The sequence below is a fragment of the Geotrypetes seraphini genome, chromosome 6 (genome assembly GCF_902459505.1).
Source record: "Geotrypetes seraphini chromosome 6, aGeoSer1.1, whole genome shotgun sequence".
Lineage (NCBI taxonomy): Eukaryota > Metazoa > Chordata > Amphibia > Gymnophiona > Dermophiidae > Geotrypetes > Geotrypetes seraphini.
Window position 1 is genome coordinate 34,700,946 of NC_047089.1, and position 24,951 is coordinate 34,725,896.

The 24,951-nt window shown below is 38.0% G+C and overlaps 1 protein-coding gene across 3 annotated transcripts in view; it reads left to right on the forward strand.

Annotated features, from left to right (window-relative positions):
* DYNC2H1 (dynein cytoplasmic 2 heavy chain 1) overlaps positions 1-24,951 on the forward strand; it is a 499,560-nt gene that overhangs the window by 258,489 nt on the left and 216,120 nt on the right. For all 3 annotated transcript variants that reach the window (XM_033947955.1, XM_033947953.1, XM_033947954.1), the window contains 7 exons: positions 3,302-3,415; positions 4,150-4,292; positions 8,899-8,980; positions 15,754-15,908; positions 21,081-21,218; positions 22,808-22,921; positions 23,877-24,037. In XM_033947955.1, the coding sequence (XP_033803846.1) occupies positions 3,302-3,415; positions 4,150-4,292; positions 8,899-8,980; positions 15,754-15,908; positions 21,081-21,218; positions 22,808-22,921; positions 23,877-24,037 (907 nt within the window). The remainder of the gene's footprint in view (positions 1-3,301; positions 3,416-4,149; positions 4,293-8,898; positions 8,981-15,753; positions 15,909-21,080; positions 21,219-22,807; positions 22,922-23,876; positions 24,038-24,951) is intronic.

Consider the following 24,951-nt stretch of genomic DNA (forward strand, 5'->3'; position numbering starts at 1 on the left):
TACACTTGATATCTCCATAACATATTGTACATACAACATATCTTATATAATCCTTACTACAATTTTAGACATCATATAAAATTTAATAATTTTATCAACTATTATTAAGAACATAAGAACATAAGCAATGCCTCTGCTGGGTCAGACCTGAGGTCCATCGTGCCCAGCAGTCCGCTCACGTGGCGGCCCAACAGGTCCAGGACCTGTGCAAGTAATCCTCTATCTATACCCCTCTATCCCCTTTTCCAACAGGAAATTGTCCAATCCTTTCTTAAACCCCAGTACCGTACTCTGCCCTATTACGTCCTCTAGAAGCGCATTCCAGGTGTCCACCACCCGCTGAGTAAAGAAAAACTTCCTAGCATTTGTTTTGAATCTAACCCCTTCCAATTTTTCCGAATGCCCTCTTGTTCTTATATGTTTTGAAAATTTGAAGAATCTATCTCTCTCTACTTTCTCTATGCCCTTCATGATCTTGTAGGTCTCTATCATGTCTCCTCTGAGTCTCCGTTTTTCCAGGGAGAAGAGCTCCAGCCTCTCCAATCTTTCAGTGTATGAAAGGTTTTCCATGCCCTTAATCATTCGTGTCGTTCTCCTCTGGACCCTCTCAAGTATTGCCATATCCTTCTTAAGGTACGGTGACCAATACTGAACACAGTACTCCAGGTGCGGGCGCACCATTGCCCGATACAACGGCAGGATGACTTCTTTTGTTCTGGTCGTAATACCATTTTTAATAATACCCAACATTCTGTTTGCCTTCTTCGCGGCTGCTGCGCATTGCGCCGTTAACTTCATTGTTGTATCCACCAGTACACCCAAATCTCTTTCAAGGTTACTTCCCTCTAATACTAATCCCCCCATTTGGTAGCTGAACATCGGGTTCTTTCTCCCTATATGCATGACCTTGCATTTCCCTACATTGAATTTCATCTGCTATTTATTCGCCCACTCCTCCAGTTTGTTTAGGTCCCTTTGTAGGTCCTCACACTCTTCCGTAGTTCTAACCCTTCTACAGAGTTTAGTGTCATCCGCAAATTTTATAACTTCACATTTCGTCCCCGTTTCCAGGTCATTAATAAATACATTGAACAACAGCTGTCCAAGTACAGACCCCTGCGGAACTCCGCTCGTGACTTTCCTCCAGCCCGAGTAGTGACCCTTCACTCCAACCCTCTGTCTCCTGCCTGCCAACCAGTGTTTGACCCATCTGTGTATGTCCCCTTCCATCCCGTGGTTCCACAGCTTCCTAAGTAGCCGCTCATGGGGTACCTTGTCAAAGGCCTTTTGGAAGTCAAGGTAAATGATGTGTACAGGTTCCCCTTTGTCCAACTGGCTGTTTACCCCCTCAAAGAAGTGCAGTAAGTTTGTTTGGCACGATCTTCCCTTGCAGAAGCCATGTTGGCTCGCTTTCATCAGCCCATTTTTTTCGATGTGCTCACAGATGCTGTCCTTTATCAGTGCTTCTACCATCTTGCCTGGAACCGATGTCAAACTTACCGGCCTATAGTTTCCCGGGTCTCCTCTTGACCCCTTTTTAAAGATAGGTGTAACATTTGCTATCTTCCAGTCCTCCGGAATCTCTCCAGTTTTCAAGGATAGGTTGCAATTATGAATCTCCTTCCCTCCCCTTACATTAGCAACACAGAGAGGATATTTTGGTAAATTTCAGGAGGTGTGGGGACCATTAACAGATTTCTGTAATGAGTACTGAACATTTTCCCAAAGATAAAATAATTGTAATGATGGGATGGGTGTGGGTGGGTAATATTTTAGAAAATCGTATAATGTATAAATAATATATGAATATGTTTGGAGTATTAGGGTTGGAATTATGTAAGGGAATTATGTAAGGTTGGGAGGGGAGGGATCTCAGATCTGGTATTAAGGGATGTAATTAGGAATATTTTTAGTATACTGAATTTTATATAATTTAGATATTCAAAGGGTTGGGAGGGGGGTTTATTCATTATATTTATGTGGTACATGAAAGTTAATCAAGTGCTGTTGTATAAGTTTAACTGTGTTTCTATGTTACACTTATTGTAATATGTAAAAATGAATAAAGAATTATAAAAAAAAAAAAAACCTAATCCCAAATCGATTTCCAGAATTTTAGAATCTAAAGTCCCAACTTCCAGATGACAATGTCAACATCTATTAGATTACTCTATGCAACCGAACTGGGGTCCAAAATACTCTATGTAATTAAAAATAACCATGTTTGTCTCATAGATGCTGACATTGTACAGTTTTTTTAGCCAAAGACTGAAGGTGAGCCTACCTGTTTTATATTCCCCGGTGGGGTTCAACAGGATGAGGCTCCTTATATCTGAGGCTTTTTTCTCCATTTTACTCTGAATGCTGAATATCTGGGTTCTTCTAAAGATTGAATATGAATGGTGTGTTTTGAACATATACCCATCCAATTTTACAGCAGCTCAGAACCACATAGAGATTTTTCAGACATGCTCATTTTCCCCGTGACTTTTGAAGGTGGTAATAAACCAAATTAAAACAGTGTCTTTGTTACTTAGTTTGTATGGGGCAGCTATATGAGTAACTGCTTTCCTTTACACTTGGAAGATGCCAGGTTTGTGGCTGTCATTTTATCCTACATATTTAAAATGGCTATTCTCACTGTGTGTGCTATTTAATCCTTCTCTGCTTAATGGGCTACAACTATCTAGCCATATCTAGAAAATGTCTCAGATATGTATAAATTGCTGGTTCTTGTACATAGAAGTAGTGATAAGTACTTCCACATATACAAGCAATTAAAATTATTGCAGGAAAAGTGGATGAAGTGTATGGAGCTATCAGGGGACTATATTGGAATTTTTTAAAAAAAACTCTTTTTGGTCCTACTGAGGTAGATAAATTATTGAATGCCCCTCGTATATGTGAAAAATGCTTCTCTTTTTCTCAAAATGCAATGTCTTGAAATCAGTGTACCCTCTGTATGAGTCAGCCAATTTCTCTTTATTTTCTGGTGTTATTAGACTTGTTTTACAAATTTGTGAACATTCTGATCTGAATGTCCCAACTCCTACATCAGTCTCCTATGCAAAATGGAGCCTCACATGAATGATTTATTTATTTGATTTTTCAGTAAACCAGCAAAGTACAGTACTTTGAGACCCAATGTAAAATTTACAAAGATTTATTTGGGAGAAAGGGAGAGGGTGGGAGGAGTTCACCTTGTGTATGTTTTGTTTTTGTTTGGTTGTTTTTTTTGGATTGTTATAGTTTTTAGGTTGTTAGTTTTCTTGGTAGTATAATAAAACTGTTCTTCATCTAGGAGAGATCCCTGGGCTATATACAATTGAAGAATTAGAACCACTGCTCTCCCCATTGAAAGATCAGGCTTCACAGGATGGCTTTATCGGACCAATATTCAACTATTTTACCTATAGTGAGTAAATCTATTATGTTGTTAAAAGTTTTTCAGTATGTTTAAATGAGTAAAACACATGAATAAGAAATATTTGTAGCTATCACACACATTATTTAAAAGCACTGCAATGGAATAAATTGACTTTTAGGGGATGATATACAACAGCATATCTGGGGCCCGAATGCACTAAACTCACCATGAGTCTAACGATGTAGTGTCGATGTAATTTACCGTATTTTCACGCATATAACGCGTGCGTTATACACGATTTTACAAACTGTGTATAACCATGCGCGTTATATTCGTGAGCGTGTTATCCCCTTTTTTTTTACATAGTTCCCCCCCCCTGACGTCCGATTCACCCCCCTGCAGGACCGCTCGCACTCGCACCCCAAAGGACCGCTCGCGCTCGAACACGCACCCGCACCCCCACCCCGAAGGACAGCTCGCACCCCCACAGCCTCCCCCCCCATCATGTAGAAGTTTCCTACCGTCGTCCTGCTGCTTCCTCTGCCGGCGGTCCTGCCCCTTCTCTTAGCCCTGCGTCTACGCTGCTTCCTCTTCCGGCGGTCCCGCCCTTTCTCTGATGTAGTGATTTTCAGTGGCATTATCTAGGTAATCACACTAAAAGTTATTGGTGGCCTGGTCAACAGAAGTTATTCAGGTAACATGCAGATTCAAATAAGTATCTTTGAATATCAGGCTCTATATTTTTAAGTATTTGTAAAAGTCCATTTCTGTTAAACTTCCAGGAATCCAGCAGAATCTGCATGTTGTGCTAATTATGGATTGTATAAATTCAAATTTCACAATAAATTGTGAAAGTAACCCAGCACTATATAAGAAATGTCTGGTTCAATGGATGGAAGGCTGGTCTGACAGAAGTATGAAACAGGTAACTCTAGAGCCTGATTTTGAAAACTACATTTTAAAACTGTATCTTTTTATGCTGAGGCTTCAGATTTCGTGTTTCTGACATTTTTTTAAATTAATAGTCTATGTATTAATTTTTCCTGACAAAAATCATTGGTCTTAAGTAGAGCTGTATTGAATAGCTTATTTTACTATTTAGCTGAATACAAATAATTAAAAATATTACTTGATCGAATATAAATGCCGAATACAAATAATGGGCATTGAGCTTTAACATAACAAATAATAAAAGAAGCAACGTGAAAGCAGAGCACAGTAGATCCTTGGATTATTCATATTTTAATTCAAATCACTATTTAGCCAATTACGATTAATGTATTAGGGACACTCTTTGGGGCTCAATCGAATACAAATATTTGGTACAGCCTTAGTCTGAAGCTCTTTTCCCCATTTTATTCACATGCATGAGCAGTACATTTTGGAGGGAATTATAAAAAGCATTTTCCATGAATAAAGCATGTCTTACACATTGAAAACGGCTGTTATAAAATTTACTCACCGATTTGCTTGATGTCTTTGAAGGTGTGACTACGCATGTGGATAAAGGTGAGCCGGTTGATATAGGGCTTCTTTTACGAAGCCGCGTTAGCGGTTTAACACACGTAATAGCGCGCGCTAATTTGTCGGCTGCGCTAGCTGCTACTGCCTCGTCTTGAGCAGGTGGTAGTTTTTCGGCTAGCGCGGGGGGGGGGGGGTAGCATGCGCTAAAACGTGTGCGATAAAGCCGCTAACGCAGCTTCATAAAAGGAGCCCATAGTGTATCTAGATTTTTAGAAAGCTTTTAACAAAGTTCCTCATGAGAGGCTCCTGAGAAAATTAAAGAGTCATGGGATAGAAGGCAAAGTTCAGTTGTGGATTAGGAGTTAGTTATCTGATAGAAAACAGAGGGTAGGGTTCAATGGTCATTTTTCTCAATGGAGGAGAGTAAACAGTAGAGTGCCGCAGGGATCTCTACTGGGATGGGTGCTATTTAACTTATTTATAAATGATCTAAAAATTGAAATGACGAGTGAGGTGATTAAATTTGCAGATGACACTAAACTGTTTAAATTGTGAAATATTACAGGCAGACCTTAGGAAATTGGAAGATTGAGCGTCCAAGTGGCAGATGAAATTTAATGTGGACAAATGCAAAGTGATGCATATTGGGAAGAATAACCCAAATCACAGTTACCGGATGCTAGGGTCCACCTTGGGGGTTAGTGCCCAAGAAAGGGATCTGGGTGTCATTTTAGACAATACGATGAAACCTTCCACCCAATGTGTGGTGGTGGCCAAAAAAGCAAACAAGATGCTAGAAATTTTTTTTTTTTAATTCTTTATTCAGTTTTAACTCTTGCAACAAGTGTACAAAATTCAATCAGATAATTCGTACAAATCACTTGACATTCTAACAATTATTGTCAAATGCATATAAAAAAGACCCCTCCCCCACCCATCCCATTCATCAGGAATAAACCCATTAAATCACATAACATACCTCCCCATCCCCACATTAAATATAGTCCTATGTAATAAAATTTTTTTTTTAAATGGATGGTTATAATGCCTCTGTATCGCTCCATGGTGCGACCTCACCTGGAGTATTGCGTTCAATTCTGATCTCCTTATCTTAAGAAAGATATAGAAGCACTAGAAAAGGTTAAAAAAAGAGCAACCAAGATGATAAAGGGGATGGAACTTCTCTTGTATGAGGAAAGATAGCTTAGAAAAGAGAAGGCTGAGGGGAGATATGATTGAAGTCTACAAAATCCTGAGTGGAGTAGAACGTGTACAAATGCATCGATTTTTCACTCCATCAAAAATTACAAAGACTAGGGGACACTCGATGAAATTGCAGGGAAATACTTTTAAAACCAATAGGAGGAAATATTTTGTTCACTCGGAGAATGCGTTGTCAGAGGTTGTGGTAAAAGTGGATAGCGTAGCTGGTTTTAAGAAAGATTTGGAAGGGTCTTAATACTCAATATAGCTTGCAGGTTCTCTGTTTTCAGGCGGATTTTTTGGGACACCAAGCCGCAAAATGGTATAAATTGTTATATGGATTTTTAAATAAAAAAAAGAAAAATGGACTTAGGGATATTTGGAGTATTGAGATTGGACAGACAATTTCTGCTTCTCAATGGCCACGATTTTGGTCCTGGAGATTAAGGTCTACAAGGTCAGCATCTATGAATCAAACATGGATGTTCTTGTTACATAGAGTGTTATGGACCCTCTACGCGCCTGCAAAAGATAGATAGTACTAGATCCAATAGATGCTGGCATTGTAGAATAGAAGTAGGGACGTTAAATCATTTAATTTTTTTCTGTCCCTGTGTAAATGCCTTTTGGAATTTAATTTGGCCCCAAATTAATAAGTTATTAGAAAATCATATAGGACTCTCATATGACACCATACTATTTGGCACTGCAATGAGAACTCAGAGTCCGATCTCAGCAAATAATAATAAGCTGCTATTAATATTGACAGGAGTCGCCATGCAACAAATAACTCAAAATTGGAAGGACTATACCAAATTAAATTATACATTCTGGTGGAACTCTGTCTGTCATATATACAAAATGGAAAAAGTAATAGCGTTACAACAAGGAAATCTTCATAATTTTAAGAAAATATGGCAACCATTGACTAATTATTCTACTGATCAGATTTCTTAGCACATTGGTAGTAGATATATAGGATTGGGGAGGGATTTGTATAATTTTTGGAAATAAGAATTGAAAAAAGGGGAGGGATTTATTATTTATGATATGATGTATTGATTGTAATTACAAATGTTATGTAATAATTAATTATATTATATGTGAATTAATTGCTGTAAGAATGGAAAATTAATAAATTAAAAAAAAAAAAAAAAAAGAAAAGAAAGATTTGGACAAATTCCTGGAGGAAAAGTCCATAGTTTGTTATCAAGACATGGGGGTTTCCTGGAGAGGAGATCAAACCTCAGTGTCACTGTGAAACATTCTTTGAAGGTCATGGTCTGAGGCTGCATGGCTGCCAATGGTATCAGACGTTTGCACATCATTGATGGAATAGTCAACGGGACCAAGTGCGTCACATGACTGCAAAAGTGCATGGTGCCATCAGCTCATCACCTGTTTCCAGGCCCGTTCCTGTTCCAAGATAACAATTCACCTTGCCATCGCTCCGAACTGGTGATCAACTAGAAGCATCAAAACAACATCAAGTCAATCGACTGGCCTGCCCAATCTCTGTATCTGAAGCCGTTTGAGAATTTGTGGCACAAGGTGACCTGAGAGATAACCAAGATACATCAAATATCAAAATGTGAGTTGATTGAGTCACTCATTGCAGCCTGGAACCACATTGTCACCCATGATCATCTCATCAGACTGGCTCATGCAATGCCGACATGGTGATCAAGAACAGAGGGTGGCCCACCAAATACTGAGCCATCTCTGATGCTCAGAACGGCCTTTTTCAATGCCACCTGCATGAATATGAAGGATAGATGGCACTCATATCTACTTTTATGGCCAGTAAAGTACAGTATTTGATTTACGCAGAAAATTGATTAACAAGACATCTTAAACAAACTCAGAAATTTAAGACCAAGCTAGAATAAAAAAGTTGATTCTAATAGCCAAATGTATCCCTTATAATGTAACATAACATAACATGAATATTTATATACCGCAAAAGCCTTTCGGTTCGAGGCAGTTTACAAGAAATATGGCTGAGGAGAGTCAGTGAGCTACATCAAAGGAGAAAGAATTGAAAATTGTAAAGATCACATAGAGGAAGTTTAAGCAGGACTTTATAAAGAGGAAGGTAAATAAATAGGAAGGGATTAAAAAAATTAAAAGGTCAGAAAGTTGAAAGAAAGCAAAATTCACAAGTGGTTCCAGACTTTTGCACACCACTGTAATTATGTGCAATCTTTTTACATATGGATTCAGCTACTTATGGCCTCTTTTACAAAGCTGCGCTAGCGGCTGCGCTGCGCTAACGGCCCTGAAGCCCATAAAGATTTAAAGGGCTATGGGGCTGTTGCTGCGCAGCTTTGTAAAAGAGGCCGTTAGTTTTATTAAAAACACTTTCCCATGTAAAATATGCTGTATTTGTCGTAAACATTTTTTAACATTACCCCCAAAGTAAGGCAGGCAATTTTCAAACTTGGGATTTTTTTTAACCTTTTAGTAAACACCTGTTTACATGTGGAAATTCTTTTGAAAACTGACCCTAATTGTCTTCAGGAAGTCAAAATATAGTAGTTTTATTTATCCGATACTGATCTAAGATTTCATTCTATAATGTTTAGACGATATAGGGGTACTAAGAACAAAAATGATTTGCATTTCTGGCATATGTAAAGGGTCCCTTTGTTCTGATTTGTATGATAAATGTTTATTCTCCATGGCAACTTGATCTTGTACTAGCTGAAATAAACAACTTCACTCACATTGATCTCTTATGAACTGATCTCATGATAACTCAATATTTTTAAAACTCTTTTGATAATCTCACTGTTGTGACTGGATATCAATCTGTATTATTGGTAGTAAAGTAAAAACATATATATAAAACCACTTTTTTTCAGATTCCTAGAATGTTGTTTATTGATGAAAACAGTCGAGAAAAGAAGACAATAACTGACAAAGAATATAAGAAGAACATATCTGGTAAATCTTATGCCATGATTTTTTTAAACAAATTTCTTCTGACTGAAATTTTAAACAAATGTGTTGCGATCTAAGGTAAGGTACCAAGTCTTAGTGCATGCTTACTTGAGAAACGAGGCAATAATGTCAGTCGGGTTCTATTTATCAGATACAACAGTTTGTTAATTGAAGCGGTATATCTCTGGCAAATGAAATGATAGAAAGATGTGGTTTGTTGCATTTGAATCAGCATCTTTTTGATTACTTAGCCAGCTAAATAACTCAATTTCTAAGATTTGGTCCCTTTTCTTGGATTATGACACAAATAGGTATTTCTAAACTATGGCCCAGATTCTCTATATGACACCGATATTGGAGGCCGTCGATCGTGTGTCAATTACGTGACTGCACTGTATAGAGAATTGCGCCTCTGAGAAAGATAGGTGCCGGAAATGTAGGCCAGGGTTTTCCAGGCCTACATTTCCAGTTCCTATCTTAGTCATGAATCACACCTACATAGACGCTTTAGGCTGCCTAATGCTTCTTCCAACATTAGCCATGCCTACAGTGGCATTAGGCAGCCTAAGGTGCCTACAGAGGCGTGATTCTAGCGTTGATTTTTTAGGCACCTTGAAACTCAGTTAAAAACGTTGTTTAAATGGCATTTAGCACCCTGACGTTGAGGGAATGTCTCCAATAATGACCACATAAAATTTTCAGCTCCTGCATGGTAAAGTCTTGCATTAAGCTGCAGGAGAGGGTGGCATAGTGGTTAGAGCTACAGCCTCAGCACCCTGAGGTTGTGGGTTTAAATCCTGTGCTGCTCCCTGTGACTCTGAGCAAGTCACTTAATCCTCCACTGCCCAGGTACATTAGACAGATTGTGAGCCTGCTGGGACAGACAGGGAAAAATGCTTGAGTACCTGACTAAATTCATATAAATCATTCTGAGCTCTCTGGGGAGAATGGTATAGAAAATTGAATGAATAAATAAATAAATTTTTTACTGAGCTTGGGTGCCTTTCGGCACCTAAAATTTTGGCCCTGGTTAGAAGAAAATCCAGAGTTATATGTTTACATGTGGCCCTATTCTTTCTAACCCCATCTAACATCATCACTATTCTCAAAAACAATCTAACACCACAAGAACCACCTCATCTCTTTGAACTGTAGGTAGATTTATGGGTATAACTAATTAGTGCTACATAAATAAGTCACGTGCACATCTCGTATCTAGGATACACCATAAATACATCCACGGGTTCGGTATTTTACCAGCTTATACTAAGACAGAGACCAAAGCTATATGAAATATTTTATTATAGATATAAAAATATAATTCACAAGCCAGCAGTAAATAATAACTAATTATTTGTACACAATATATCTGAATACATACATATGTCTCAGTACATAATTATCATACAGTAGTTACTAAGTAAATGAGTAAATACAACTAATTCTTACACACTAGGTAATTCCTTATAATAATAAGTCCTGATTATAGCAGCAATCTAAAATAGCTTATCACAAAGGGAACTTAACTCTCCTCTCCTGAAACCAATAGAATTTTATCTAGCCCAGCAGATAAAGTAGAAAATTCCTTTTCTCACCCATTTAAGGTTATGCCTCCTTCAAACAGGGAGATGGAATTCGTCCGTTTTCCTCAGTGTAGGAGATGAGAAAATTCCTTAGAGTCAGATAAGGCAATTTGTCACTGGAGCAAGCTGTAAGATATATCTGCCAAAGTTCCTTATGCGATAGAAACCAGATCTGTTTAAAAAAGCAGTTCTTTGTTCTTCACTCTCAGCTGAGAGCCAGTCACAAGAGGTACTTATCAGTTCTTAATTATTATAGCGGTATGTAGAGAAACCTACGTGTGGATCTAAACTTCCTTACATCCCAGCATAGACTAATAATTATTAGACACCTTTCTCTTTAGTTCTTGTCAGATGACCCCTCTAGGACCAATCCAGAAACAGAACCTGAATCAATAGCCTTTCTGTATATATTCTTGTACAGGCCTTGAAATGCGCCTCAGTAGATAAGAACAGAAACATACAGATCATAGCAGCTCATACCTCCTCCAGATTTCTCAGGAGCTGAGCCGGTATCCATAGTAGGATGTCCTTGACTAGAAACACATAGTTCTTGTAAACATACCCAGAATGTATCTAGCAGGCAGCAAAGATGATTTTTCTTACAGAAGATGGTTCCTACTTCTTGACATCAGTGAGAGAGGCCTAACCTTAGGTGTGAGGAAAGAATCACCCCTACAGAACCAATCTCACTATTCTCAAATTCCTCTGGAAATGGCCAGATATATCCTTATGTACTCCGCCTTGAACCGCAAGGTAATGGCGGAATAGAAATCACTAATGTAATGTAATTTATATGATAAGGAGTCCTACTGCAATCAGCAATCTTTTGATATTGGCTCCCATAGGAGGCTTATAATTAAAGTGAACAGTTTAGGGGTTGGGACTTGGTTTAGAAACTGGTTGAGGGGTAGATGAAAGAATATGGTAGTAAATAGTGCATATGCTAAAGAAAGGCAAAAGTGAATGGAATGCCTCATGCATTTATCCTGGGCCAACTCTGTTCCATATCTTCTGGACTGCAAAATAGTTAGGAAAAGTTTCTTTTTGCAGATGACATGGTGATCTTCAGTAGCATGGACACATCTGAGGAAGTGGACATAAGAAATGACTGAAAAAAGCTTGAAGAGTGGTTTAACTAATCGGCAGCGGTTAAGTAGTATAAAAATTCATTTGTACTTTGATACATACAACTTAGCATGTAATAGAAACATAGAAGCATGACTTCAGATAAAGGGCAAATGGCCCATCTAGTCTGCCCATCCACAGCACCCACTATCTCCTCCTCTTCCAAAGAGATCCCACAAGCCTGTCCCATGCTTTCTTGAATTCAGACTCAGTCTTTGTCATTCCATGCATCTACCATCCTTTCTGTAAAAAAGTATAACCTAAGATTACTCCTAAGCCTATCGCCTCTTAACTTCATCCTATGCCCTTTCACTCTGGAGTTTCCTTTCATTTGAAAGAGACTCGCCTCATAGACTTTTAGGTCACGTAGGTGTTTAAATGTCTCTTATCATATCTCCCCTCTCCTGCTTTTCCTACAAATTATACATATTGAGATCTTTGAGTCTATCCCCATATGCCTTATGAATATGGATAAAATTACAGAAACCAAATATAAAAAGATAACATTCCAGACTCTCTCTTCACCATACTCCACCTAATCATATGACATATATACTTGCAAAAATAAGGAGTTTTTAACTCCATCTTAAATTCAATCACAGAAGACACAAATTGCTTGGCAATGTGTTCCCACAATAAAGGCCCAACAATGGAATGGACAATGTTCTGGGTGTCTGAGTAATAAATCTTCACCAACAAAGGCATAAATAATTGTTGCAAACCTGTAGATCTGAGTTATAAATCTGCTATGCTTGCATCAAATACAAAGGAGCAGTATCTGACAAAGTTTTAAAAATAAACATCAGCAATTTAAATTGTATTTTAAATTGCACTGAGAGCCAGTATAAAGTTTTCCTAAAAACAGTAACATGATCTAATTGATGTAATCGAACTACAAAACATACTGCAGCATGGTGTATAACTTGCAAAGCCTTGCAACATGAGTCTGTAAGACCCAGATCTAAATTATTATATAAGATCATAAGCATTGCAATACTGGAACAGACAGAAGGTCCATCAAGCTCAGTATTCCTGTTTCCAACAGTGGCCAAACCAGGTCACAGGTACCTGGTAAGATCCTAAAGAGTAAAACATATTTTATGCTGCTTATCCTAGAAATATATAGTAGATTTTCCCAAGTCATCTTAATAATGGCTTATGGACCTTTCTTTTAGAAAATTATTCAAACACATTCTCTGGCAATGAATTCAGAGTTTAATTACACATTGAGTGAATAAATATTTTCTATGATTTGTTTTAAATTTACTACTTTGAAGCTTCATTGCATGCCTCCTAGTGATTGTATTTTTGGAAACTAAACTAACAATTCACATTTACCCATTCCACTCCATAAAAAAACAAAATAAGCATGCTGCTTTGAAAGGTATTATTGGGATATAAAGAATAGAAAAGTAGACAACCACATACAATGGAGAAAAACAGACCTCAATATGTGTGGCTCCTTGATTTATAAATAAATCACATAAAGCCCGTATCATCATAGGTCTGAAAAAAACTCCATATAACAGGTATCCAATAACAGAGGAACGCCTTGACAAAATCCTAAGAGACCTTCAACCAACTACCTGCTTCTTAGACCCCTGCCCACCAAAGATAGTGCAGCAGGTAAGCAGGGGCCTCAAAGAAGGTGCCACAAAAATTGTGAACTCTTCTTTTTCAAATGGACAACTACCAGCAGCATTTAAAAGAGCAGCAGTGCGTCCTTTGCTAAAGAAGAACAGTTTTTCTCAGGACAAACTTGAAAGTTGCCAGCCAGTATCTAACATGTGAATTACTTTGCTACATCCTACAGGATCTGGACTGCTCAGGTAAGAATGCTAAGGAAGGAGAAATTATGTTTTACGTGATTATTTTCTTTCCTTTAGTCCTATCAGATGAGTCCAGAGATTCTCGCTAGTGAAAAATTGACCGGTATGTTTCAGTTTCTTAAGTTTTATTCCAGCCCTTTTCATGATGGCAGGGCATTGCCTTTTCAGATTGTTTGAATTAAATTTATTAATAAACACTTGAAACCAGGAAGAATGAGAATTACATTGCTTTGTCATTTGAAATACTGAAGAGCTAAAACTGCACTCTCTTCTTATAGTGCAAAGATTTCAGCACATTGTTCTCAATCTCATCTGCTGGTCAACGGACATAACCCACAGGTTCTGGACTGGTCTGGTAGGACTAAAACAGTGGTTCTTAATTCAGTCCTTGTGAGATACGTAGCCAGTCAGTTTTTCAGGATACTTATAATAAATACACGAGATAGATTTGCTTTCACTATATCCATTACAGTATACCCCCATGAAGTCGCGGTTCAGTTTGCACCCCGAGTCATTCGCATTTTTTTCTGTCTGCCTCCTACAGCCCCCGATTTGCTCTGCCTGACCTACCTGCGACCCTGCTGTACGCATCCTCCAGCCACCCGATCCGCTCTGCCTGACCAGCAATGTCGGCCCGGGTCTGAGCCGCAAGCGTCACCACCCGCATTGGCACTTGCAGCAGCCGCCGCTGTCACCCCTGCAGCCCTCTCCTGCCTCCAATCCCCACTCCTAAAGAGTATCCAATTATCGCGGTTTTTCAAAGTTCGCAGGTGCTCCTGGAATGCAACCCCCGCAAATTTTGGGGGAGTATTGTATATGCACAACTAGGTATATTTATCATGCATATCCTGAAAATCCGACTGGGTGTGCTCCAATAACTGAGTTGAAAAAATACTACTCTTTTTTTTTTTTTTTTTAATCTTTATTCATTTTCAATCTTACATCAAGTGTACAAACATCAAAACAATAAAATTAAACATATCACTTCACAAACTTTCTACTTTATCTTATAATACATAAAATTACCACCCTCCCCTCCCATCATTCCCTCTATTATTTTCCCAAAATGAATACTAATATATAAAGCCCCCTCCCTCCTAACATAAGACGGTGTATATTTCAATAGAAAATGGTATCTACTCATTACAATAAGAAGTTAATGGCTCCCAAATTTTATTAAAATTATAATAATTCCCTTGTTGTATAGCTATTGTTCTTTCTATTTTATAGATGTGACATAATGAGTTCCACCAGAAATTATAATTGAGTCTACTGTAATTTTTCCAATTACTTGTGATATTCTGAATGGCGACTCCTGTCATTATCAATAAAAGTTTATTGTTATTTGATGATATTTGGCTTTTTTTCCTCATTGACATACCAAATAGTATTGTATCATAAGATAATGCCACATGCTTTTCCAATAAACAATTTACTTGATCCCAAATTGAGTTCCAAAAGGCTAAGATAAGGGACGATAAAACAAAAGATAATCTAAAGTCCCTACTTCAAGATTACAATGCCAGCATCTATTAGACAAGGAACTATTTAACTTTTGTAATCTAACTGGGGTTCAAAACGCTCTATGCAGAAGAAAAAACTAAGTTTGTCTCATAGATGCAGACATTGTATTGTACAACTCATCCTCCAAGACCAAATTTGTGGCCATTGAGATGCTGAAATTTGATGCTTAATCTCAATGCTCCAAATATCCCTAAGACCATTTTTGGGCTTCTTTTTAACAGATTCACTTATAATTTTATACCACTGTGCAGCCTGGTGTCCCAGAAAGTCCACCTGAAAGCATAAAAATTCCAAACTATATTGCGTACTAAGATTTTTCCATTCAGGGTACCCTACCTGAATGACCTGCTTCAGTTGCAACCACCTAAAACTTTGTGATTTATTAAAACCATATTTATGTTGCAACTGTGAAAAATCAATCAGTTTACCATTTAAAATAGCATCATTTAAAGTCCGAATTCCTGCAATCATCCAATGCTTCCAGATGATCTTAACTCTGCCAATTTGAATCTTGGGGTTTAGCCATATGGTTTGATTTGTTGATTTACTAATAGGAATAGTTGTTAAATTGCGTAGAAATTGTAAGGTTTTCCACTACTCTAAAGAAAATAAATTTCAGGTAAGACATAATTTCTCCATATTTTACTGTTTCATTACTATTTGTTTTTATTATTAAAGTTTGTGTGCTCATTGAATTTTTATTTTCCCATTACAGAAAACACTGATTTTCTAAAATCCTTTTTGGTGATTCATGAGTCTTGTAAATCTTATGGAGCTACTCCTAGTCGATACATGACATTCCTTCATGTATACAGTTCTATGTACAGCAGTAAAAGAACAGAATTGATAAAGAGACAAAGTCATTTACAGGTATGTCATTGAAACGATATAGAGAATAATTAATGAAATACTAAGGGCTCCTTTTACTAAGGTGCGCTAGCAGTTTTAGTGCGCGCTATGCATGCGCATTAAACGCTAACACCTCTATAGAGCTTGCGTTAGTATTTTTTGTTTAGTGCGCTAATCTTTTGCGCACGCTAAAAATGCTAGCACACCTTAGTAAAAGGAGCCTTAACTGTTAAAATATTGTATATCCACTAGGATGATCTCAGCTAATTATGTTTAAATCTTTTTATTAACAAGAAGAACCACAAAACAAGGGCAAAATACAAACAAATAGTTACAATTCGATCTAGCTACCATAGAGGACTGTACTCTGATATCCTCTATGGCTCCAACAGAATCCCCCCATTCCTCCCACCAGAAAGCTCGACCCAGTCCCCCCATCCCTCCCCCCTCCCAAATGCCAACAAAGCAAGAATGAACCAAGGTTAGACAGATAGGTTGGTAAACAATTGAAGTCTATTCAGAATGCGACTTTGACTCCTTGGAGACAAAATGTTCAAGTAAGGAGTCCAAATAGTGACAAAGTCTCTACTTCTTCTGCGAGAGGAGAATGCCATCTGGGCCTCCCAGCCCATCAGTTCATGCAGTTTGTTTCTCCAATACCAAAAGGAGGGAGGTTCCTCCGCCAACCAATAATTCAAAATACATTTATAAAAATATGGGGGCCATTGGCAAAATATTGTAGTGAATAGTCATCACGTCTTCTCTTCTTCTTTTCTTTTTCTTCTTTTGGCACACTAAAGGGGGGAGGGAGTTGGGTACAATAGTATAAAATTTGTTATAATATGATATATAATATGTGTATATTTATATTGAAAATATGATGAAGGATGGGAGGTTGGGGGGAGTTATTATATCACTAGATTTTCATGTGATAGATATCAAAGTGCTAATTTGAAATAATTATTGTATTTTTTTTTTGTGCACTTATTGTTCAATTTGAAAATGAATAAAGAATTATAAAAAAAAAAATACATTTTTTCCCCAAAATGTAACATTTACTTAAAAACAGTTTTTCAGCCGAAGTATACAAAGAAAATGGAAAACTGAGCAAACAACATGTGGAGCGCAGAGATAAGGACAGGGACAGGCAATAGCCACTGCAGGAAAGATGCCAATGCCCCCCAAAAGCCTTGAATACCTTCACAGATCCAGAGGCCATGAAAATAAGAGTTCATTTCAGTAATGCACTTTTTACAGAATTGTGTATCCACACAGCCCATGTGATATGCCTGAGTTTGGGAAATATACGCTCTCAAAAGGGTTCTATAATGGCATTCCCTAAGCTCCGCACTATGAACAAGCACAGGAATGTGTTTGAGAGCTGTAAACAAGAGGTCCCCTCTAGGTATCCTCCGCAGATCAAGCTGCCAGGCCTCCAATATGGAAGAAAAATCCCGGGGGGAAATGATTTCACTGAGTTGCCAATGAAAATAGGAAACTGAAACTTTGGTCCCAGGATCTGCTTCCAAAAAAGCATGAAAACGGATCCCAAAGTCCAAAGATAAAGAGCCCACAGGCATGGACCACACATAATGCTTCAGTTGACAATGGGCATAAAAGTGTCCAGATCATGATATGCCTCTCTGCAACAGCTCATCACATGAAATGAGTACCCCATCATCCCCCAAGACCTGGGAAAGAAGCTCAACACCCCCAGCCCGCCACCTACCAAAAACAGAAGGAGCCACCCCCAGAGGGAAAGAGAAATTGCCCACCAGAGGTAAAAATACACTAACATGGGGGTCCTGATGCCACAGCGGAAGCAACCGCTGCCACACCAACCAAAGAGGCCTGAAAAGGGCACTTCGTCTACTCGACTGAGGCATGTCTCAGCTAATTAAAAGCACTTTGGGTTATAGCAGGGGTGTCAAAGTCCCTCCTTGAGGGCCGTAATCCAGTCGGGTTTTCAGGATTTCCCCAATGAATATGAGTGAGATCTATTAGCATACAATGAAAGCAGTGCATGCAAATAGATCTCATGCATATTCATTGGGGAAATCCTGAAAACCTTACTGGATTGCAGCCCTCGAGGAGGGACTTTGACACTCCTGGGTTATAGTAACAATGTTGATAATTTTTGTTGTGAATATTAGCAGTTTATTTATCAGTTCAGAGTATAACTTTGGATATGATATCTAAGAGGAGAAGTTGTCAAGCTGCATTAGGGCACTAACCCACATTGTTTGCCCCTTTACCTAATGCACCAATAATTTGGTCAGTCCGCGTTACATAGTAATGAGATGCAAAAGAGGCAAATGCATAAAAAACCATTAAATTGGTTCAGATCTTATTTCTCAGGAAGGACTTTACAAGTTTCAGTTTATGCTAAAGTTTTGTCCACTAGACCTTTGTTATTTGGAGTTGCGTTGAGCTCCATTTTATAGCCCATCTTATTTAGCATCTTTAGCCCCATTGACTTTATTGATCCAGGATTTGGCATTGCATGCACATTTTTATGCAGACAACATTCAGCTAATTATCTCTCAAGACTTCTGGGATAATGCATTTCCACATTTGGTAGAAGAAAAATTGAATAGGGTGTGGCCAAAGGGACCTGCCCTAAGGGGGCACCTGTTGCCCTTTTGGAGCCTCTTGGAATTCCAGGGAACATTGAGAAGTGCTGAGAACACTGAGAAGTTAAAGTGAGTTTCTTTTTCCTCTTATTACTCATACAATGGGGAAGTGCAAGGGTAATGTGGAGCCCAAAGTTTCAACACCATCTGGTTTGGGGCTTATGGATAGACATCTGGTGCCAGGAGGATCAAAAAGTACATCAGGCTCACAGGTACTTTCCCCTTCAGAGGTTTTTTTAAGTCCTCCAGCAAGAACTCCTTCCCTAAAATATAACATAAAACTCATGTCTATACCGCAAATACCGATAAGTTCTTTGAGGTTCACAAAAGATAGAGAATATAGATGAATATGGCAACAAGATATCTAATTTCCAAAAGATTAAATAAAAGATGCATTTTGAAAGCACATCAAAGCTGTTGGTAAGAGTTAGAGGACATAAATAGGTAATTCGGATCCTTAGGCCATAAAGCTGCTTGAAAAGACAATAGACTCCTTCCCCTCCATTGTTGCTTCCAGAAGAAGGGTTTTCCCAATTGGTTACCCAGTTTCAACCTGGCTTTGTGGAGAATCAAGTGATTAATCCTCAAATTGTATGAAATTTTCAGATTTAACTTTTGGCCAAGAAACTCCATTAGAGTCTGTGGTTAAAGAGACTAATAAGAAAGTTACTTTTTTTTTTTTTTTGCAGTGAAAAGACGCCTCTCTTTATTGGTATTTAAGCATGTTGTTGGGTTTTTTTTTCTAAATTCTTTATTCATTTTTTCATCATACAACAAGTACACAATATTACATCATTTAAAACTTTTACACATCACTTGAATTTCTTTCTATTGTCATCGTAAATACATAAATTTATTCCCTCCCCACACCCTTCCCTCAAATATTTCAATCAAAAATGTATGATAAGGAAGTTACTTTGAATGATAAATGGCAACTAAATGTGTGAATGGAGGGTATGCTTAAATCTGTGACTTCTCAAATGACCTCCTTCTCCAAACAAGTAGGAGACAAATTTGAAGATGTGAACAATGATTTAATTTTATTGAATAGACAGGCTTGGAATCTCAGGTTGCAACTATACGGGCTTCCTATATTTCTACTTTCAAGGCTTCTCAGATTTTGCATTTTAAATTAGAGATACTGGAGAATGCCCATAGATCTTGCAACGTTCATTTACCAATTTTTCCATCTTTGTATTTGTTATCCGCTGAGATATTATTTAGGAAATATCTTAGAGAGGTGTTATTGCCTTTGAGAAATTGTTATTATTTGTCTTCTAAAAGAAAACTCTAAGATGACCAACAAAGAGTGGATCAACTGGTTACATCTGATGCAGCTTTAACTGTATTTCTTGACTCTCAGGACATTATTTCTACTCTTTTGGTTACCCTTTTGAATGAAAGTGATAAGTCACTTATTATGAAAGCATTTTGATAAGAAAAGAGTTAATTGTTGTGGTGGGAAAATTAATGTTTCCTGATGTGTCCAGAGTAGAGAATGACCCGGGGACAAAGTTTTTCCCTGTCCCTGTGGGAACTCATTTTCCTTTCCCCGTGTGTTTTTTCCCCCTTTCCCTGCCCCATTCCTTCAAGCTCTGTCCTCATCTGCACAAGCCTCAAACACTTTAAAATCATAAGTGTTTGAGGCTTGTGCGGTTAAGTTAGAGCTTACAGGAATGGAGCAGGGACAGCGACAGCAACAAAACTCACGGGGACGGGACAGGGAAATTGAGTTTCTATGGGGATGTGGACAAATTTGTCCCCGTGTCATTCACTAGTCCAGAGCCACTCAATTAAGGCATAAGACCTTTTTGGTACTGAAGCCTGAAACAGTGGCATTGGGCACAACATTTTTCTGAAATACCCACGCAAATGTCTCATTACTAATCAGGGGAAGGAATATTCATTTTGGGTTTCAATTAGAAGCTTTTCTTAAGGGTTATGAGAAAGCATAGTTTAGATAGAAGATGTTTAAATACGCCACATATTTGAATTGGGTCAGGCTAAAATTATGTGATTATCCTGATTTTTTTGTAATTTTTTTCTCTTTACTTATGCAAGAAATCTTCTCTTTTAATGTGGGCTTGTAGGTCTCTTTGGAAAAACCTGTTTTATTTCTATGTGATGGAAATGTATTTGACAAAATTTATAATAATAATAATAAAAAAGGAGACTTTTTGGCTGGTCCTGGATTTCTGCTAATCTCATCCTGGTGCATTATAGGACTTGCTGCACTGATTTCAATAAATAGAATCATGAGCTTCAAATACAATATTGCTTTGGGAAGTTTAAAACCAGGACTGTCCAAAATGTCTCCCTCATAATTATAACTTTTCATCTCTATTTCTGAGAGTATAATGGTGTGGTGGCCTTGTTAATCCAATTTCCAAGGTAATATAAAGAAATAAAACAAAGGAAATAAGGTAATATCTTTTTTATTGGACTAACTCAGTGCGTTTTATGATGAGCTTTCGAAGGCAGGCCTTTTGGGTTTTGTTTTATTTCTTTATATTACCTGAGATTATAATGCAGTCAGCCATATATTTTCTTCCTTATGTAGGCTGGAGTATCTAAACTGAATGAAGCTAAGGACCTAGTTGATAAATTGAAGAGAAAGGCAAGGGAACAAAGTGTATTACTAAAGACAAAGCAAACTGAAGCAGATGCAGCCCTTCAAGAGATTACTGTCTCAATGCAGGTAATGGAAAAGTGGAACTCAAGTTAACACTATCATTATGCTTTTATCGGAAGCATTCTGTTTAAAAGTTAAGTATAACAGATATAAAATCCAGCATATTACAAAAATAAATAAATACAATTACAATTGAATCAGCTCTTTTTTGTTAAATGCCAAAACTCAAGGAAGATATCAAAGTGCAGTAAAAGGCAAGGTTTCAGCACTCCCTGATTTACTATGGTAGTCAGCAACCTGCAAGATAATAGTCCTGCTAGTAGTTGTCTTCTATGGTCAATGAATAAAGCTGCTTGTGATCCACCCCAGAAACAACACTATTCTAGTGGTCTGGACCACTGAACTGCTAAGTCATGGCCTGATGTTTCAGGCCATGGCCCAGCACCCTAACCTCTTCTTCCTTCTCCCATCTCTCATCTTTCCTTCTCTTTTTTCCCACCCTCTATTTTACTCTCCTTTCTGGCACATTTCTTACTCCATCCCTTCGTGCGCTCACTTGCCCTTACCTTCCATAGCATGCTCCTCCCCACCTCTCCCCAAGTCCCATCCCCTTCCTCAAAAACAAACATTTTCTCTCCCTCCTGGTTACTCTGCCCCCCCCCCAATGAAGTCCAGTATCTCTCCCTCCTCTTCAAATGCCTAGAAGCTCTCTCTCTTCCTAGCATCTCTTCTACTCTTTCCTCTTCCTCCCACCACCATCTTTCCCTCTCCCTCTGCCCTTCCAAACAATATATTTCCCTCTTCCACTCCCTCCCTCCCTTTAGAGGGTAAAATATCTATCCCACTCTCTTCCTTCTCCCCACTACTACATCCATCATATTCCTCTCCCCTTCTATCCAGACCTAGCATATATCTCTCTCTCCCCTCCACCTCCCCCCCAAATTCCTTATAGCCCTGCTCACCCTCATGTCCCAACATGTTCCATTTTGAAATCTCTTTGAAGTGGGGTTCCTTTTCAGCAGCAGCAGTAAAACATAGAAGCAAACCCTGTGGAGCCTTTGCAGTCCTGTGCTGTAAAAGACTTTGCCCCCCCCCCATCTCTTCATGATGGGGCAAATAGAAAGGAGGGAAAAATACTGAATTAGGCAGAGAGAGGGAAAGAGAATGGTGGGGGAGGGGGAAAGAGTAAAAGAGATGCTGGACTTGCTAGGGGGAAGGACAGGGCAGAGATTTTACATCAAAGGGCTGTGAAACCTCTTCAGAGTTAGTTGTGTTTTTATTCTGCTCTCGCTTCATTACTAAAAAGGAGCCCCAGCTCAAAGAGACATTGGAAAGAAACATACTAGGCCATGGGGGTGAGAAGGATAGTAGGGAATAAATCGATGGTGGCAGCAGCTAGAGGGGAGATTTAGATTTTAGATTGACTGGGACCCTTGTGGCCTTCCCCTTTCAATTGCTGGCCTCCAATGTTTGGAAAGGTCCTTTGCCTCTCCTTGCTTCCTCATGATGAAACTACGCCCATGATGAAATATCCTTCAATAGTGAAAGAAGAATGTATAGTTGAATGGTAATAAGAGCTATTAAGTTCTACTTTGTCCTTATAACAACAAGTAAAGGATAGCTGAAAAAGTTTTGTACATTCCTATTTCTTACAGAATGCCAGTGATCAGAAAACAGAGATGGAAAGGATAAAACAAAAGATAGCAGAAGAAGCTGTAAAAATTGAAGAAAGGAAAAAAAAAATTGAAGATGAATTGAAGGAAGTTCAGGTAATAAAGAGGTCACAAGGATAAATTAAACAATAATATTTTTCAACATGAGTAATGTTATAGACAGCTTTTTGTTACAAAAATGTGCTGGTAAAGATACCCTTGATGAGGAAAAAAAGATTTAGCCCAGAATTTTGTTGAATATGAGGGAGCTGTGAGATTAGGAGCAAATTAGTCTGCCTAGAGTTCCTAATTTCATCTCAAGTCTTTTATTCTTTCTATCTCCTACATTCCCTCAAATTGATCCATCCTCCATATTTATTTATTCATTTTTTTATACTGTTCTCCCAGGGGAGCTCAGAACAGTTTACATGAATTTATTCAGGTACTCAAGCATTTTTCCCTTTCTGTCCTGGCGGTCTTACAATCTATATCATGTACCTGGGGCAATGGGGGATTAAGTGATTTGACCAGTGTCCCAAGGAATAGCATGCGTTTGAATCCACAACTTCAGGGTGCTAAGGCTAGAGCTTTAACCACTGAGCCACACACTTCCCTTCCTACACTTCACCCTCCCCCCGACATGATCCTTTTCACACTCTTCCAGGTATAGAAGAACAGCTCTTATCTTCACCCTTCCTCTGCTGGTTTCAATCTGAAATCTAAATTCATGGGACCAGTTGATTCTGAAAGAGTATGGAGTGCTACATATTCAGACTGATGCTGGCAGAAGCACTGTTCTCCTTCTTCCACTGGGAAGAGGGAGGAGATCGTGCCAAGACTGGTGAAGAACAAGAAGAAAATATTTTGCCATAGTAAGGTGGTACACCAGCTAGTCAGCTGGAAGTTACTTACAGACAAGGCCTCAGATGGTTGCTCTTTTTTGTCCCTCAAGGAGAGTGGGGATATGAACGTTCAGGAACATATAATTGTTCTTCATTTCACTTATCCTTGTGCCCGATGTACAGTCTATATAACAATTATAATTATGCTGTGATAATCTTTCTGTTTTTAGCCACTAGTTGATGAAGCAAAACTAGCAGTTGGAAATATAAAATCTGAATCTTTGTCAGAAATCCGGTCATTACGTATGCCACCAGATGTAATCCGAGACATACTTGAGGGTGTTCTTCGACTGATGGGTATTTTTGATACATCATGGGTGAGCATGAAAAGGTGAGAAATGAATTAAGTATTTTGTTACCAGTGATAAAATGCAACAATGGTAAAATGTTTGTTATGATAATGATGAATTTTACAAGACTATCAAGTAATATGTACATCTTAACTCTGTTTTTTCTTGCTAGAAATAGAAATGTAAAACACATTTAGGTCATGCGTCAAGCCTTTCTTTCCAAAACAGCATTGCCTCTAACAATTCAAACATCAAAAACGCTGCCTCTAAATTAGAAAAAAACACACCTGTATTTGCACTGCTGCCTTTTTTTTTTTTTTTCAAATCTTTATTCATTTTAACATATACATCAAGTGTACATTAAAATCTGAACACAACATATTACATTATCACTTGATAATTCCATAACAATATATACCTAAAAGATTTATATCCCACTCCCATCTCATATCTATACATGAATAATATAATTCCTATGCATATTAATCAATTAAATTATGCACATATATATTAAATTATCATAACCCCCCCATCCCCCATCCCCCCATCCCCCCATTCTGTCAATTATCATATAAGGAAAAAGAATAATAAATTAACATTAATCATTATGATAATTTATTATTGGCCTCCACACATCTTTAAATCTATTAAAATGACCATTTTGTATTGCAAGTAAACGTTCCATTTTGCACTGAGTTCCACCAGAAGCTGTAATTTAGTCTAGAACAATTTTTCCAATTCAATGTTATTTGTTGTATCCCTACTCCTGTAAGGATCATCAAAACCTTATTATTTACTGCAGATATTTGGCTTTTATTTCTCATACACATTCCAAATAAAACTGTATCATATGACAATGCCACATGATTTTCCATAAAGAGGTTAACTTGATCCCATATTGATAACCAAAATGCCTGAATATATGGACAATAAAATAAAAGATGATCCAGAGTTC